The 18,706-nt window shown below is 42.8% G+C and overlaps 3 protein-coding genes across 4 annotated transcripts; 1 reads left to right on the top strand and 2 right to left on the bottom strand.

The window, feature by feature from the left end:
• Positions 1-845: 845 nt before the first annotated feature.
• Positions 846-4,150, top strand: dnajc28 (DnaJ (Hsp40) homolog, subfamily C, member 28). Of its 2 annotated transcripts, none has more exons than XM_082550732.1 (2): positions 846-984; positions 2,307-4,150. In XM_082550732.1, exon 2 carries the CDS (start codon positions 2,320-2,322, stop codon positions 3,469-3,471), a length of 1,152 nt encoding a protein of 383 aa, XP_082406858.1. In that variant the 5' UTR covers positions 846-984; positions 2,307-2,319; the 3' UTR covers positions 3,472-4,150. The 2 variants fall into 2 exon arrangements, with proteins under 2 accessions (XP_082406858.1, XP_082406857.1); XM_082550731.1 differs by having other exon boundaries at positions 892-1,054.
• Positions 4,151-5,537: 1,387 nt separating this feature from the next.
• Positions 5,538-7,392, bottom strand: LOC309717979 (uncharacterized protein). The gene is made up of 2 exons (XM_082552920.1): positions 7,309-7,392; positions 5,538-6,002 (listed from the first exon to the last, which is right to left on the bottom strand). Exon 2 carries the CDS (start codon positions 5,966-5,968, stop codon positions 5,543-5,545), a length of 426 nt encoding a protein of 141 aa, XP_082409046.1. The 5' UTR covers positions 5,969-6,002; positions 7,309-7,392; the 3' UTR covers positions 5,538-5,542.
• Positions 7,393-8,884: 1,492 nt separating this feature from the next.
• On the bottom strand, positions 8,885-18,669 carry LOC309717173 (sodium channel regulatory subunit beta-1). Its single transcript, XM_082551526.1, has 7 exons — positions 18,588-18,669; positions 15,803-15,868; positions 13,695-13,861; positions 12,428-12,662; positions 12,102-12,252; positions 11,940-11,993; positions 8,885-11,850 (listed from the first exon to the last, which is right to left on the bottom strand). The coding sequence occupies exons 2-6, from the start codon at positions 15,843-15,845 to the stop codon at positions 11,948-11,950; spliced, it is 642 nt and encodes a 213-aa protein (XP_082407652.1). The 5' UTR covers positions 15,846-15,868; positions 18,588-18,669; the 3' UTR covers positions 8,885-11,850; positions 11,940-11,947.
• Between the last annotated feature and the right edge of the window lie 37 nt (positions 18,670-18,706).

Genomic DNA, 18,706 nt, shown 5'->3' with positions numbered 1-18,706 from the left:
TTATAAACTATTCTCAATTACATTAGTTAAAAAGTGACTTAATCCTTGCTTACCTTTGAGGACTCATCTCAAATTTGTCCACCTGGTAAATCATTCTTGCTGCGTGAGCAGGAGCTTGTCTGTGGTTTAATGCAACGTATTTTTTCTCAGTGTGAGAAACTAGTTCCATCTAGCTCTCTCTCTCGCTCTCTCTGATCTTTCTGGGGTTTATTTTAAGGTTTGTAAAAAAAAAAGTGCCTATAGCGGTGCCCCTTGGCCTCTTTTGGCACTGTTATTTGGGGCTGATCCTCAAATCTGATGTCTCCTTTTAATCAACATTTTCACTCCCCAAAACAGCAGCTGCAGAAACAGAATTTAAATAATAGGCTTTTTCATTAACTTTCAGTAAAAAGCTCCACATCACATTCTCAGATATGCATTCACAAACTAACCAGACGTATATTTCTTCTTTCTGGTTGTAACTCATTAAAGATATTGTAAATCATATGCAGTGTGTGTCTTTATTTACTAATTGTTTGTCATTGGACAGGAAGACCTGTGGTTTGCTGGAGCAGCAACGAGAAGCAGAAATGTAGCACATAATGTTTAATAACTAAGAACAGGAAACATAAGGGGACCATCCAAACCCAATGAACTCAGTTTATTGGGTTAACTTTATTCGTTTGATAAATTTCATCATGTTTTTGATAGAATGCTTCACTGTAATTAAAAATAAATGCATTTTAATTCTGACACATTATAGTGTGTAAGTGTTTTTTGTTTTTTTTCTTAAAGCAGAGCAGGTCGTTTAGTTCCACAGCCTTTCATAGAGAAGTGTCCCCCTGCTGGCCGCTGGCTGAACTGCAGCCACTTACTGTACAATAACACGAAGGCGCTGCTGGTCGTCTCTGGGTCGACAGAGGGCGCTATCGCAGGTGAATCCAGAGATATCGCAACCTTTGAGGAAGCAGAAGAAGAAGAAGATCCACTGCTAACAACAAACAGGTGACCTGTCTTCTCTCTGTGCGAGGCCGTGGGTCATGCAGTGTTATAACGTGTTCTGGTGAATAAACAGGTCTGGTTTTCGTTCAGTTTTGGGGTCTAAATGTTTTAAATCAGTCTCCATTAACTCGATGTTAGTTGTAAAACAGCAGCTAGCAGTCATTCTGGCTGGTAGCCTCTCCTCCTCCGCACACTGATCTCAGCTGTTGGCTGACAGAAGACTTCGAGCTGCTCTAAACTATTAAATAACGGCTAATTTGCATTTTGTGCTCACTTGTGAGGACCTCCCGTTCTGGTTAACACCTCCAACACTGTTATAAGGATTCAGAGGCTGCAGTGGAAGTGCTAAGACCAGTGCATGCTGTCTTTGTTTAATTATGAATATATGCAGAGTTAGGAAGTTTTACAGCACTCTTTGTATTTATGCATGTATATTGTATAAAGTATGTTAGAGTTATATGAATGGCCTCGTTTAGGGTGGTATCATCCAACATCCGTCAGTTTCACTGTATCATTTCTGCATATGTGGCCTTTATATTATTTCTCTGCCAGATTTAAATAGACAATCTTAATAAAATAAACTCATACAACCAATGCAATAAACGCAACATCGAGCCCTTCTTTCAGGTGAAGCTGTGATGTTATTTCCTGTTACAGCTGTTTTCAGACACAGTAAAGATCTTGTTCACAAACATTAGTGAAGTGCGGCTTTGAAACAAACTCCATGTAGACTCTCGACGTTTGTGGCAGGCTTGTGTTTGGGTAAAAACGCATCTATAACTGAGTAACTCATTGCCTCACCAGAAGTCTTTAATATGAAGCAGGATTGTGGCTCATCCAGGTAACGTCAGCGTTTAGCTCGGTTGTCAGTGTTACAAAGGTGGTTCATTTGTTTCTCACGTGCATCACCATAACCTGTAGATCTGCTCCAGACAAGGTGGTGATCCAGGTGAACAAGCACCAAATCACTGAAACATAGCGTCAGCCATGTAACCCAAATCCAAATATATGCAGAAATAAATTAGTTTTTTAATTGAATTGAACTAATTGAATTATATCATTATTAATTAAATAGTTCTTACTGATTTGAATCGATTGGCATTTTTAGGTAATTATTTAAAACTCACTTTTTCAACAACACTTTCAGCTTCTAGAGTTCTTTTGTAAAGTGTCTCTGAGTTTCTTGAAAGGTGCTTTACAAATCTAAATTATTATGACTTATTATTCTTAACAGCAGTAGCCCTCATTATTCTTCACTCTGAACCCTGGTGACAGTACACAGCCACAACATGCTCAACGTGTAACTGAACCTTCTGTGTCAGCAGGAGTGTGCTGGAGATGAGTTTCACTCTCCGCCTCCTGGTTTCCTGCGGCGACTGCTATCATGGACGCCTTCTGCTCATCTGGTCTCAGTCGGTCCGATCGCTGAGCTCTGGTCCTCGAATCAGCCGCAGCCTGCGGGAGAGCTACCGGCTTCTGCAGCTGCCTGACGAGGGCAACAGCAGTCCTGTGCAGGTGAAAGAGGCCTACCTGCGTCTCGCCAAGCTCTACCACCCTGACTCAGGGGTGCCAACTGCAGACGCGGTGCTGTTTGCTCGGGTCGAGGAGGCGTACCGTGCCGTGCTGGCGCATCAGAGCAAAGTCAAGCAGCTGAGCGGAGAGAAGGAAGCTGAAGCTGAAGATGAGGATAAGTCCAGAGGTGCAGCACTCCAGCACAGACACTACCTCAGCTACGAGGGCGTGGGCACAGGCACGCCCAGCCAGCGTGAGCGTCAGTACCGTCAGATTCGTGTCGACCGGGCATCCGAGCAGGTTTTAAACTACCGACAGCAGGAGCACGAGAGGGCGGCGGCGGGCGAGGGGGCGCTGGTGGAACGAGACATGCGCCAGCGTAGCCGCAAAATCAAGATCACCCAGGCAGTGGAGCGGCTCGTGGAGGATCTGATTCAGGAGTCGATGGCCCGCGGAGACTTCAGGAACCTGAGCGGCGCCGGAAAACCCCTCAACAAGTTTGAGCACAATCCCTACGCCGACCCCATGACCCACAACCTGAACCGCATCCTCGTAGACAACGGTTACCAGCCCCCTTGGGTTGTCACGCAGCGCGACATCAGAGAGGCCACCGCTCAGATCCGAAACAGGCTGCTGGACGGGCAGGCCCGGCTCAGTGACCCCGTGACTCCCAGAGAAAGCCGGGAGTGGGAGGAGCTGTGTGCGTCAGTGGAGGAGGAGCTAGTCAAACTGAACAAGCTGGTAGACAATTATAACCTGATCGTGCCGATGCTCAGCATGCAGATGGTTCACTTCAGTTTGTCCCGAGAGATCGAGTGTGCCGTGAAAGGAGCTCGCCAACGCCGACTGCAGCAGCAAACGGAGAGAGAGAGGGAGCGCGAGAGGAGGAAGGAGGAGAAGAAACGAGCCAACGCCGCAGCGATGACGAAGAACAGAAAACACGGACTCGTGTCGTGGATGCAGAATTTGCTCCGATAAAAAAACAACAACAATTATGTTTTTTAATTTAACCAGCACCAAAGGTCTGCCCGAAGGCACTGAAGCTACATCTGAGTTATTCAATTCTTACAGTAATTTCAGTGGTCACCAGGACATAAACACTGCATGTGTCAAATCAGCTGACTCTGCCCCAAAAAAGCATTTAAAATCTTTAATTTTCCCTGGAAGTTATGTTTCTAACATCAGCTTTGCTGTTGGATGGTTTCCCATAGATTTCTGTTCAGAGGCCTGAAGTACAAAGCATCTTCAGGTAGAACGTCACATCAGGTCGTGGTTATACTGGTTATACTGGGAAAAACAGAACATAAAAACCCTCATTCACTGACCAATCAGATACTTTGGTTTGAAGGATTTTAAACTGTTTCTGAATTAAAAAGTTCACCATGAGTACTTTAACTCATTCACTGCAATTGACGGCTATAGACGTCAATGGCAGTGAATGAGTTAAGTGCCCAGCTTCCTCCAGCTCAATAACAAAAAGATTAAACGGTCCGTTCTCGACTTGATGCTTTTCCCTCCTCATGGTAAGGAGGTGAAAGCATCTTCCAGTCCAAAGGTGGTGGACACCTGGTATAGCTAATAGCTAAAAGATAGGTGGTATGTAAGGTGATGTAGGGAAACTTGTGGTTTCAAACTTTAATAAAGGCTCATCACTGTGGATTGTGGTCCTTGGTTTCTGTAGATGTCCAGAAGTCGGGGTATCCGTAACAAAGTGTAAGTGGTTGGATTGTGTACCACAATAGGGCTGCCACAAACGATTATTTTGATAGTCGACTAGTCACCGATTATTTTTGCGATTAGTCGACTAATCAGATCATCATCCATTGGACGTAAAACGTACAGCTTATTGCACCAGCAGCATCTGCTCTTATATAACTATCATTAGCTTACAGCTTTAAGTGTTTAAGGTATGTGCTAACTAACAATAAAGACAAGATGATAGTTTATTAAATTTTAATGACATTTGCAGATTGTTTCGGTGAAGTTTAATAAACTCCTTGCTATCTAAAATCTAACAGGACACCGGAGTAAATTCTCGAGCATCTCACACTTCTGATAATCTGCTTGACGTTTATTCAGCTGTGTAAAAACTATAACTTTAATCTCAGACAAACTGATTTACTCAGGAACAAATAAAATACTAAAAAAAAAAGCCAAACAATAACATTTTAAGTTATCTAAGTGACTTATATATCATGTTTAACCTGAGTAGCGAAAGATGGCGGTGGGTTTGAAAACGATCTGCCGGGAGTCCGGTGCTCTCACGGCTCTAGTTAGCCTAGCCCCCGGCTAGCTATCGAGCTAGTGGGTAACAGACGTCTCAGAAAACGTCGGAGCCCTTTTGAAAATATGTGGTGTCCTGATAAACTGAGCCGATATTTGAGGTTTACACAGCTACATTCTCCATGAAAATATGTTAAACGTTTATTTTGTGACCCAGAAAGAATAATAAGAGTAATATTAAAACTAACTAGCTGCCGCCATTGTTGACAACTGAGCTGGGCCGCGCTATGAATTCTGGGACACAGCTTCTTCTTCTTCGTCGGGGTTTAACGGCAGCTGGCATCCTTGTACATGCAGTGCTGCCATCTTCTGTTACAGTCCGTTATTACACTCTTAAATCCTGCTACTTATTCCTGCGTCTTTTGGGATCTTACAAAGCTTCAAACGACGCGTCGACTATTAAATCAGTCGTCGACGATTTTGATAGTCGACTAATCGTGACTAGTCGACTAATCGTGGCAGCCCTACACCGCCACCATGTCCTTGTTTGTTGCATTAAACTACAGAGCTGATAGATTGATCCAGACTTTCATTTGTTTGTTTAGTGCTCAGCCAATCAGAGCCCAGCTCAGAGCTGCAGGTGTTTCCTGTCAGATAAAAGTTTAAAAGAAATCAGAATCAGAGTGCAAAGTGTGAGTAACTGTTGGAGTTATTTCTGTGAAATCACTGAAATGCAAACCCGACACTGTAACTTTTGGTTAATGTGATTAAATTAAATGTGGAGAGTGTTGCAATTTAAATTATTTGAGTCATTGATTGTCTTCGTTTAGTCCGTCAGCTGCTCCTGCGTCGCAGGATTGCAGATGATGACGGGCTCCTTGCTGCCCGCTCCATCACCCGTGGCCACCCTGCGCAGAGCCTGAGCGACGGCCCTGGACGGCGCCGTGGCCGCGTTCCAGTCGTGGGCGATGTACTGGTGGTACGGGTCGTGAGAGCTCTCCAGCTTCTTTGAGCGGATGTAGCTGAGCATGATACCGAACGTGAAGAAGCTGAACATGCCCACCAGCAGCAGGATGTACATGATTCCCTGAGACTCAGTGTGGGCCCTGCCTGCAGCCACGTGCTGCACAGCCTGCTGGGTAGTGAAGTTCTCAGCAGGCCCTGCAGGAGACAGAAAGCTCGTGCTGTTGAGGCAGTGCTGCAGGACGGAGAGAAGGAGAGACTGCAGCTCGGTACTGTTGATGTGGGACATGGCTGACCTCTGCTGGGCACTCAGCAAACTGCAACTAGGAAAAAAGATAAATTTATAGAGAAATGCAGTTATTTAGAAATGCGATATATGCCTCTGGTACACGACAAATGAATAATAATTTTTCATTTGTGGAGTGATTTTAAAAACTCATGTTTAAAAATTCTGAGTGAGTCGTTCAGAGGAGTCGTGATTCCCACAGCGAGGGCTGCAGTGCTCCGCACGCTGTGCAGATTTTTCAGTTTTCAAGTCTTTACAACCAATCAATATATTTCTAAAAAGCTTTTAATTTTGTAAAATTTTCACTTGATTTTTCAGATTTTGAACAGTAGATTTATTCAAGTAAAAGTACATTTTAATATACTTTTACTTTATATAAGTATTTCCATGTTTTGCAGAGACTGTATATTACTTGCACTCCATCCATCTATTTTCTGTTGCTTCTCTGGTCGGGGTCATGCAGAGACGCTCAGGCCTTCCGCTCCCCGCCACCTTCTCCAGCTCTTCCAGAGGGACACCGCAGAGACACAGCCTCTGCAGAACGTCTCTGTGGGTTGTCGTCCCAGTGGGGCCTCGCATACGAGGAGCCATTCAGCTTTACTTGCTTATTATTTGGCAGATTTTAAAACATAAATCTATTATTATATGATGATGTATTATTAGGGGAAACGGTGTCAGGTATTATATAAGTGACTGAACTGATATATACAGTAATCACTAATATCATGTTTAGGATCCTCCATGAGTACTTTCATAACTTTTGTTCTATTCTTCAACTACGATTATGACTATTACTTAAATAAAGTGATTAAATATTTCTGTCATCACATTTACAAACAGCTGTTCACCTAAAAACAAACTTCAGCTCTTCCATGAAAGTAAAACTTGTCCCAATGTTTTCTGCACGACTCTCCAATCTTTCAGCCCCTCAGCTTAGTTCTTGTTCCCTTGTGCAGCAGCCCAATGAAAACACTCATTTCAATGTGACTTTATGCAGTATGAAGAAATGTGTTGTGAAAAGATTTAAATACTTAATGGCTCATTTACATATTTAATCATCAGAAGAAAATTTGTGATAAAAAAAACTGATCATCTTAACCTGAGAGGTCTAGTTCCAGTTTTCAGCCCGTTCACCTGAGATTTAAAATAAACTACAAGGGAGGCAAGTGGGAGGTGTAATCAGGTGTAATCTGAGAGGCAGCTCACATTTTTCAAATCAATATCAGGGTTCTCACATTCTCGGGGATGATGATCGAGTTTGTCTTATCGTTACTGATGTTTAGAGATTTCATTGTGCACACACATCCTGACTGAATCTTCATGCATTAGAGAGAAAAACTTACCTGAGAAGGACTCACATCAACCCGTGCGTCTCCAGCGAGGAAAGAAGCAGCTAGTCGCTGAACCCTGAGTATTAATGCTCAGTCCTCACCCATAAACATGCTCAACATGTCAACACGTTTAATGAAACCAGGAGGTCACAGGGCAAGGTCAAAGGCAGCAGGGGTGTCCTAATTTCACTCCCCTGTGCTGGTCCAAGCAGCAGCTTTGCAGGAAGATTATTATCTTTACATCAGGCCTTGTTTAGGCAGCGTTACCCAGTACAATGTCACTGCTTTCATTATGTATCATGAGTCTGACTGCATGTCAGATATGAACATTTCAGTGCTGCTCATACGATCGCCATCCATGCTCCTCTGAGCATCCAGACAGCAGCTTGTCAGATGTGTATGTGCTCGGCCGGGTTGTGTTGCAGAGGGAGCGTGTGTCGCTGCAGGGACGGCGCCGGGCTGCGAGCAGGAAGAACAAAGCTGCTTTCAGACCAGAGGCAGTTTGGATCGTCTGCAGCACAGCTCAGACTAGATTGAGTTACAGCACAGTCACCTCCAAATGTCCTCTCACCACTGTGTGTGTGTGTGGACAGGGTTTAACGTCTTCATGGGGACCAAAGATGGATAGTTTACTATACTGTGGGGACAAACAGCCATCGCGGGGACCAAAACGCCAGTCCCCTCGAGTTTGAAGGCATTTTTAGACTCAAAATGTGGTTTTAGTGTCAGGATTACAATTAGGTTATGGTCAGGTTTAGGGTCAGGGTTAGGCATTCATTTTTGATGGTTAGGGTAAGCAGCTAGGGAAAGCATTATCAATGAGACGATACAAGGATATAAATACACACATGTGTGTGTGTGTTTAGAAACAGTGTAGCAAAAACAGTGGACAAATATTAACAAAAATATGATTGTACAACCTTTGTCTAATTAGACGTCACTGTGTGTGCTTTTAAACCAGAGTTAACATCGTCGTCGTTTTGCTTTTGCTGGTCTCTGCTCTCTTCCCTCCAGCCTCCACCTCCTCACTGTTCTTCACGCTGCACAGTGTTAGCTGACTAGCTAGCATTACCCAGAATGCTGTTCTGCAGTGTAATTTTGTAAATATCCTCTTAAAATTCAATTATTTGCTTCCAATCATCAGAACTGTGAATAGGCTGAAATAAAGTTCCCCACAAGGCTCTTGGTGGGAAAATTAACAATAATTAGTGATAATAGAAAAATTAATATTATGTACAAAACTATACCCATAAATGGTTGAAATAAGGAAAAAATGCTCTCGTCTCATTTTGTTCTAATGTTTCATACATTCTGACTTGAATTGCAGATGAATGGAGGTAAAGTGTGTTCTCTCCTACTCCCTACTGTGAGCCGTTACAGGATGTTCAGCTCTGAGTCAGCGGGCCTCACTTTGAGAACCTGCACTTTAAAACAACTAATGGGCCAATAACCAACAGTCTCCTTTCCAATGCTTCCTGTTTACTCCTCCAAGACTGTGAAATTATGACTGAATCAGTTACAAGACTGATTCACCTTAGCTTGTGCCAGCTTAGCATGTGACACAAGACTCGGGCCTACACCACACTGGCAGCGACGTGGTGACCAGAAAACATCAAATACATTCGGCTAGCTGATCGTCAGCTCCTCTAGCCTTCACTCATCCTTAGGCAAGACACTGAACCTTGAGTTTATCCCAAATCATTCATCAGAGTGTGTGTGAAAGTAGAATGAGACTTGTTTTCAGTTAAATTTATTTATACAGCGCCAAATCACAACAACAGTCGCCCCAAGGCACTTTATACTGTACGATAAAGACCAATAATCCAGGGAAAAGCCCAACAATCAAATGACCCCCTATGAGCAGCACTTTGGTGACAGTGGGAAGAAAAAACTCTTTTAACAGGAAGAAACCTCCAGCAGAACCAGGCTCAGGGAGGGGCGGGGCCATCTGAGCAAGGGGAGGACTACAGAACAAAGACACGCTTTAAGGAGGGCGAGTGACCAATGAGAGCACCAGACACTACTTGACATGTGACCTGACAGTAGATATATTAGAGGGTTACCTAGGCAACCTGGGATATGTGTACAGCCATCATCTTCAAAGTGATGAGTGAAAGGCTTCCAGTGTGAATGCAGTTTTATTTTAATCTTGACTTCGTCCATCTTGATGCTTTAAAAACAGAGTGAGGGACGCTTTGAGCTCAGTCACGGAGCATCACATCAGCCGATCAGCTTTATTCTGAATTAAACCAGAATTGAACTAAATGTTTCTACTGTCACGAACTCTCACAGCTGTGTGCCCAGTGCTAAAAGAAAAGGAGCTGTTGTCGAATAAAATTGCTTCATCTATAGAGCCGAGAGTGTCCGTCCACCGTCGATCACCACAGTCCCCGCATTAAGCCAGCAGTAGAGTTGGATGAGGTTTTCAAGCCTTTTATCTCTAAAGGATTTCTTTCACTGACTGGGAGGGAGGGGGACAAGGTTCCCTCACAATTTTAAGGGATACTTGTATCTGTGGCACGTTGTGTTATTATGCCTTTTTCCAACCAGTCATACTATGGTGCAGATTTGTTGGTGTGGGGAATTACGATGCACATGCCGCTTCACACAGTAACCCTACTTTCCCCCTTAGTATCAGGCACAGAGCAGGTGGGGGTGAAAGATCAGCTACCAGTCGCGGGTGTTGATCTTATTCTTGGAAATGAATTCGCTGGGGGAAAGATGTTCCCTGCCACCCCTGAAGCTGCTGAAAACCCTGCTGCAGATGTTTTCGGTCATGCACCATCTGGGGCGGTGTCTCTGCAGTTTAGCATGTGTGGTTGCTCATGCACAGACCTTGGTGATGCAGTGGACATTTCCCATACATTCTTTAAAAGCCTAAAACTCTTGTCAAGCCTTTGCCTGGGAATAAGAATGAATCTGTGGCGTTTACTGGGATACCAAACAACTTGTGTCTAGCAGTAGACAAAGAGCAATTCAGTAGAGCTCAGCAGTCTGATTCTACCTTGTCTGCCTGCCTCTGTGCTGCAAGGCGGCGAGCACTTGGAATCCAACCCGTGTTATACTGATGATGCTGTATTGCTTGTTAGGCCTTGACCACGATCATTTAGGAATTAGGAGATCTTATGATAGAGTTTCCTGCTATTATTTTTGGCCAGGATTGAAAACTGAGGTTGTCAGATTCTGTCCATCATTTTATCCACGTCAAATGGGTCAAACATTTCTTGAGTGGGAGAAATGTTAGATGGGGGAGTGTTATGATCCAGGTCATGATTTTGTGTTGTTGCTGCTCACCGCAACTGAGGGTGGCGTTGTTTGTTCTGTGCTTGTGTAAGTTTGCAGGTGGAGCCTGACCATTGGTAGAAGACTGAATGAGGCCGGCTATAAATTTGGACCTGTCCGGACTGGCGGCTCCGCCTACTTCCTGTTTCCAACAAGCTGTGTGTTTAGCCCCGTGTGTGGTGTGATTGAGTTTTCTTAGATAAGAAGAGCTAGGCTGCAGATATTGTAGATAGTGTAAAAAGATCTCTATTGTTGACCTGGTAGCTGTAGGGGCGGGAAGCCGTTTTCTTTGAGAAATGTTTCTCCTGTTAGGGAGACCGGTGGGAGGCCTGTATTTTCTTTTGGGTTTTCTCATTAAGTCAGTTCTGTTTAATGCCCACCCTGACGCTCGCTACCTTTTGAGTTTAATAAAACCGCTAGTCATTGTAAAACCGAGGCCGTGTTGTCCTACTGGAGCAGGGAGTGTGGGCTTTTTCTTTTTTTTTGGCTTTTCTTGTGTATTGCTCCAGCTCCTGCTGTGTACGAATGCACACAGGGAGAACAGACCACATTTATCTGGAATTATTGATGGAGAAGGAATATTCTCGAGTCACTGCTAACTTGTAAGTCTCTAATAAGTATAGTAGGTAACTTGAGTACAGCTCACCTGTGGCAAATAAGCAGTAATTTAATCGAACACTTTCATTGTTCGGAGATTGCTGACCGCAAACTCTTCATTGAAGGCTTAGTGTTTTTAAAGTAATGCAGGATGAGGGATTAATAGATGCTTTGTAAATATGACTTATGAGATAATAAACATTAGTAATTTAAAGGTGTTACTCACACCTTTAAGGCCTTTAAGCCTTAAATCAAAGTGGAGGTTTTCCTTTCCCCCCCTGTCATTTATGCGATGTTACAGTGGAAGATGTTTGCATTACAAATTACAGCACAGGCATCAGACTGCCCACACTCAGCTTTAACTACTCTTGGGTTTGTATGACACAAGAGAGAGGGGATATCCCTAATAAGGTCATCTCAGGTACAAAGGCTCCACCCACATTTTCAAATCTGTTGCATATGAGGGGCAGCCAATCAGAAGAAAAATGCCTTAAAAGGGAAATAAACAGCTTGTTTAACATAGAGGACAATCTGAGAGGCTTCCTCGAGGTCCAGCATGAGATAAATAAGGATTATTTTGAATTGTAATCATGCAAAGCCACACGAAGGTGTAAATGAGCAGGTCCATCTCAAAGAAAAAAATGCTCTGATCTTCTGCCTGAGCTCCAATCCAATCTGATGGATATAAAAAATGAAACATACAATCACAAAAATCAAAGTGAAAGACATTCTTCCGTGTACAGAGAATTTATACAGCAACTCACCGCTGATGTTAGTCTAGCTGCACCCCGTCACAGTTATCTTTAGATTCTCCCTGTCTACAAGTGCACAAAGGAGACAAAACAATCTTTTTAGATATAAAACCAACACAACCAAAATGACCTGTTTCCTGTGAACAGATCACCTGGACAACAGACATGACTTACCCAGCCTGAGCCTTTTTAGCTTGACGTGCTTCGTGCTCATCCCAGATTTTCTTGTAACAGTAGATCAGAACCGCAATGAGCCACAGCTGCAGGAACGTGACCAGCACGTACATCATTATCTCCGAGATCACATCAGCCAGCTCTCGATTGGCTGGGAAACAGGAACTGACAATGAAGCTTCAGAGAGAAGACTAACAGGGGCATATTTCTCCCATATTAGCTTCTCTTCTATCCGCCCAGCATGCATAGAGAAGAAGATCTTTTGTAACACTGCTTGGAACAACAATATTTTGTATAACTGAAGGATTTAAATCCATCCTCCTTACCTACAGTCACCACACTAAGCTCCACCTCCTTCTCCACAGTGACAAGCTCAGGAGACAGCGGCAGGAAGAGGGTACGGTGGAAGGTGCAGCGATACGTCCCAGTGTCATTGAAGGTGACGTTATTAACATACACGGTTCCCATCTGAATGTCATCATTTAGCGTCCCACGCCATACCAGGCGGTGGCTGAAGTCTTCATGGAGGATGTCAGCTACAGGATGGTCATAGTGGAAAATCTGAGATAGAGAAAGAATTAAAAAACTGGGAATTTAGTTATACTTGTTCCCTCACTTATATCTGAATAGAACATAAAGAAATAGATACACATAAGCTGATCGGTGACAAGGTAGGCCTGCTCTATAACATCCCCTGCTTTATTGTCCTTTTGAGCTCTAATAGGAAACATATTGTACCAAATAAATATCACCATGTATTCAGTAGGACTTTAAACAAATGACTGAGACCAAAAACTCATCAGAGATGTGTCAGGGGTACACGTCATAATAAAAAAGTTTGAAGGGATACATGTGAGCTTACATGTATGGACCCTCACACGCTCCACCAATCAGTGATCAGTCATCTAAGGCAGCGGTTCCCGACCCCCAGCCAATGGACTGGTACCGGGCCGTGAGTCGTTTAGTACCGGGCCGTGAGAGTCGAGGCTCAGGTGTGAAATTTATGTTTTTCATGGTTTTTTATCGTTTTTATCATTAACTCGGTTTCTCTGGGTCTTTTCCTGTGTGTTATGAATAAATCTTCTTGTTTTGGCACCGCTAATCGTTTTATTTTGTGGTGTTCATCTGCGACACCTTAAAGGCCGGTCCGTGGTGCAAAAAAAGTTGGGGACCGCTGATCTAAGATGAACAAAGGTAGACACTGACAAATAAAACAGTTCATCTTCCCTCCCTCCATCCCTCATATATCCACCCATCCATCCATCCCTCATCCATCTATCCCTCCATCCATTTTCCAACACGTATCCATGGTGGCAGCAGTTTACTGTGTAATTTATGCCGTGGTGTTTGTGTCTGTGGAGTTATTTGCCCACACAGAGTGGTGCAGGTTCTCCGGTGCAAACTCCAGCCACACTGTGCTGGATGTGAGTGATGCTGTTATTCTGTAGAAAGTGGTCCAGAACAGTGTTGCTCTTTTTTATGTTTGTGTCAAGAAACAAGAAAAAACATCAACGATAAAAAGAAAAAAAATCCAGTGACGTTTTTGTTTGATGCTCCACTACCTGAGTCACTAGAGAACTTTGCTGAACTTACATGCCTGAACTCCTCCTCTCCCAGAGGCTTGAAATGCCAGTCTACGGTGGCTCGTGCAGGGACCTCCTCTCGTCTCTTACAGGAGATGCAGCCCAGCAGGAATCCTTCTCCCGCCACAGCCTCGGTCAGAGAATCCACCTCAGAACAGCCGGCATGGCACTGAGACACTGCAGAGAGAGGACGAGGGGAAGAAGAAGTAGGAGAAGAAATATAAAATAGAAGCAGACAGAGAGAAAATACAAGAGCAGAAATAAATCAGAACTTTGTGAATCTGTCGGCAGTCACAATTGTCAAGCAAGCAAAACTTTACTTAAACAAGAAGTAGAGAGACAAAGAATAAAACTAAAGGCAAAAATACCCAAAATAAAAGAGCTCATGTCTTTCCAGTTACACACACATATCACATAATTTAGCACACAGGCTGCAATAAGAAGAAAAAGCGACATAAATCATGTCATAACAGACCAAAATAGTTTTAATCGCCTGCACATGAAGATTACAGTCACACACGTATGAATAAAACACCTGCATGCACTCTGTTAGGTAGACCTACTGAACTGCTCGCTAACACAAACATCTAATCGTCCAATCATGTGGCAGGAACTAAATGCATTTACCATGTATGAAGACATGTTTGAGACGACCTGCTGAAGTTCAATCTCAGCATCAGAATGAAGACCAAAAAACTGGATTAATCTCTCGTATTTACAGAGAAACAGGAAACATCCAGGAGCCGCAGGAGGAGCCATTCTCTGCTGGAATACTTAGTTGATGTCATAGACCAGAGCAACTCCAAACAACAGAAACTCAAATAACCACTTGTTGGAACCAAGGTTTGCAGAAGAGCAGCAGAAGTCCACACCGGGTGTTCATCCTGTCAGCTAAGAACAGGAAGCTGAAGCTACAGTTCACACAATCTCCCCAAAACTGCACAACAGAAGACTGGAAAAATGTTTCCTGGTCTAATAACCAACCTACAGCAAATGTGTTATGCTGTCATTTTAATTTGGCCCCAAATCTCTGAGGAATGTTTTCATTACCTTGTTGAATCAGTGCCATAAAGAGTTACTGCAGTTCTGAAGCCAAAAGTACTAACAAAATGTACCTAATGATGTGTCCAGTCAGTGTTCATTTAGGCAAAAACAAACACTGTAATCATCAGACAGACAGTCGTAAAAGCTGAAAACTCTGGAGGTTAGACATGTTTTGCATGTAACATTAACTGTATGTGAGTAAAGCCCTCACATACACGAGTCATCAGACTGATTCAGCTCCAGGAAACTTTCATGCTGCACGTTGTCACTCTAAAAAACACATCTGTCCGTGTTTCTTCTCTTCTTATCATCGAATCTGGAAATGTGTGCAAATGTCATTGAACAGATCATTGCTTGTATACAGAAAAACAAAACAGAGGCATCTTTCAGTCCTTCCGGATGCAAATGATGGATCGAACAGGAACAGGAAGCGTCCAGTCTGTTTCTGTCGTCCCCGCCCCAACTTCAACAACACACAGACGGAACACACAGGTGTGCAGGTGTGACGGCTACTGGAAACAGCAATAAGTGAGTATTTTATTTCTAATTAAACTCGACATGTCAACACCAAGAAAAACACAGTGACTGCAGTTGGAGAAAAATGAGACAAAGGCTGAAAAGAAGGACAGCGGGCTACAGATAGATGCAGATATTCTTATATCATCTTTTGTAAATAAAGACACAGTAGAAATGAAATACAATGCAATGCAAAAAATAAGAAATAAAACAGGATTTGTTTATTTGTAAAATACAATAAACAAAAAACGAAGAAACTAAAGAATAAATGTAACCAGTCACAGACAGTTATGAAGACAGTTATGCAACATTGTATCGAAAAGGCCGCCGTGACTGTCAGACCACTGAATCTGATGATATTTGTCCAACAAACTAAATTCGTTAACTTTTTTAGTTTTATTGGGTTTATAGTCATTTTCAACTTCCCAGAATAAGAGAGCTTTACGGTCAAAGTAAAGGGTTTCCATGTATTAGAGCAAAACTTCAGCCACCAGCATTGATCGTTTCTCAGAGTTAAAAGTTAAAGTTGAAGAACAGGAAGGATTTTTTTGGACTTACCAAAAAGACTGAAGACAACTAACAAAGAAAAGTAGAGTCTCATCTCTGCGGGAGCCTCGGTCAAGCCTGCAGAGAAATATCGGTGTTGTCTGAGATTACATGTCTGCCTCTTGATTCCCAATGAATTTCATTTTCCACGTGAATCCAGACTTTGATTTTCCCATTGGTCCAACAGCTCAACAATCTTTAATTTCACTGAGGCAAAAAGAGAGCTTCAGAGCACAGGAAATGCTTCATTTATATCAAAAAGTTGAGTCTCTGTGTTTCAGGAGTTTTAAGTCTCCCGTGCTGTCCTGTCTGACTTTAAGGCAGCTAAATTTAGAGCGTGTGAATCCAGGAGAGTTGGGCATTACGAACGCTGAGAGCCAGCACGAAACCTGAGAAGATGAGACCTGAACCACAACCACAACGTGACCGCCACAGCAACACTACAGCCAAGTGTCCTCTGATTCAAACACTGACAAATCACAAGCCTGCAAAAGAGGAAAACTTTACATATAACTTCAGATACAGTGAAATTTGTTGTGGCCAAACAGACGTATATTCTTTCTCAGTGTGTACTACGATACACACAGTTTACTGTTCTGTGTTTCATGTTCGTTCTTTCCTGAAAGGAGCTGCAGGGCTGACATGCAAAATAACCACCATAGGATTTGTTAAACAAACAAAGTGGAAACAAAAGCAGCTCAGAGATTAAAGGGTAGCTCACAATCAGCTGCTTTCATTCATACAATAACTTCAGTAAAAAGTTCAACATTTTCCTTCATGGTTCAATATTTTTACAGACATAAACATTTACAAATGTTAAACATGACCACATAGGGAAGGCTCTTTGAGCCAAAAGGAACCACTGCACCAAAACTTTAACTGAGCATCTCCCACAATATGACCCTCGGTATTCACTCAAAGTGCAGTTTTCAAATTTTCTCCAGTAAAATATCAAAATCATCCAGGGGACCAATGCTTGTTGCTGTTCTCATGTGCCATCAACATTAAAATGATGCTATCTCTGAATCATAGACAGACTTTGCTAGTTTGATTGCAGGTTTTACCAGAACTTAGATGTGTTTTCCAGCTGTACTCACAGAAATCCATAAGGACGCCTCAGCAGAGATACAAAAACAACAACAACACGTTTGTGGCAACTTTAAGAAAAGAACTGCAGTTTCTATCAAAGCTTAGTCATCAGAAGTGTTGCACATTTAAAATAAACTCAGTGAGACAATGTATGTTAAAAGAAGACAAAAGTAAAAGTTTCACATTTAAGAAGTGAAATATTTAATGGGGGTCGGGGTAAACTCGACAGTATATAATGGTTTTACTGATCTGACTCGTTACAAGGTTAAAGATGTATTAAACGCATGAATAAAATACACAGGTGTACTCATAAGACAGCAGGCAAATAGGAAATAAAGAAAAAGTGAGAAAAGATCAAAAAGGAAACAAAGAACAGCAAAGGGACAGAGAAAACTGGGAGTGTTGAAAAAAAGAAAGATGGAGGAACAGAAAAAGAAAAGAAATAAACAACAAAGGGGGAAGTCAAGAAGAAAGACGAGTGAGAACTAAATAAGGAAACTGGGGAAATGTTAAAAATGAAGAAAATATCAAAAGGGAGAAGAACAAAAAAGATTTTTAAAAAGAGGGGGGAGAAGGAAGCAATGAAAAAATAAAAATTAAAGCAAGACGAGCGACAAACGAGGGAAGAAGAAAGAATAACAAAATAAGGAAAGATGCACAAGAAGAAAGGAGGAATTCAGCAGAAAAGGAAGGAAGAAACAACAAAGGAAGCTAGGCCAGAGGAAGGAATGAAGGAAAGGAATGAATGAAAACAAGGACAGAGAGAAGATTGGAGGAAATAGAAAAGGCTGCACCAAAGAAAGGAAAGTTTGGCGTGAAGATAACCCATGAACCGAAATAAATCTGACAGCCGCGGATTAAGTGATTTAAAAATGATTAGTTTTCATGAAACATCATGTCCCAGCTCCTTTAAAAACGTGTTTCCTCTCCTCTTTTAGACACCACATCTCTTGTTCCTGCTTTAAATCCATCTGAATATTCCACACTGACTCTGACATCTTTCACACTTCCTGCCTGTCCTGTTTAGCGCTGTAAATTGCACTCATCAGCCTCTTTAAACCTGATTTCAAACCCGGCACTTCCCTCGTGTTCAACCACTAAATGTAATATTCGGTTTGTCTTGATTTCTGCCATTGGAGAGTCTGACAGTCGGTCAATGCCTGCCACAGAAACAAGGCCACTCAAGTCAAGGCTGCCAAAGCAGACATCGACTGAAGGCCTCAACTTGCGTGCTGACAAAGACATTCACGTGGAGGATGCAGGCGGTGAGGTGGCGTGATGAATGTAGCGGGCTGGATTGTTTTTAAAGGGGAATGGCTCGTGATGCGTGAGGTGAACCTGAACACGTCCCTCTGTGAGGTCGTACAAATATTTGGAGAAAATAATTAAAATGTGAGCAGGCGGTGGGACACACGCCGTGTTTGTGTGCGTTTGTGTATTTTAGTTGATTTGGAGGTCGAGGATGTCGTCATGTGATGTAACTAGAGCGATAAGCGTCCTTACCTCTTTGCTCTTTTTTGGCCTTGTGTGTGTCTGTGATTGATAATGGCAGCAAAAATCAGGAGGGTTAAAGAAATTCCCAGAGCAGAACATACGGGAGGGGGGACTTCAAGGAAATGTTGACACATGATAAACCCCGTGTGTGTGTGAGTGTGTGTGCGTGCACCTCTGTGACCCAACACATGCGTACACACAGTGAGTGACACACCTCCTATCTCACTATGCTGGTGATGATTCTTTATTTTTAGCTCAGATCGAGTTTCCAGCCCCTCCTGCTCCGCATGGTTCAGCAGCCAGAAGTGCTCAACAACACAACTCCCTGTAACC

Source organism: Aulonocara stuartgranti (genome assembly GCF_965226115.1).
Source record: "Aulonocara stuartgranti genome assembly, chromosome: 11".
In the NCBI taxonomy this organism is placed as follows: Eukaryota; Metazoa; Chordata; class Actinopteri; order Cichliformes; family Cichlidae; genus Aulonocara; species Aulonocara stuartgranti.
The sequence above is the reverse complement of the archived record's forward strand: the minus strand, read 5'-3'. Positions and strand labels throughout refer to the sequence as shown.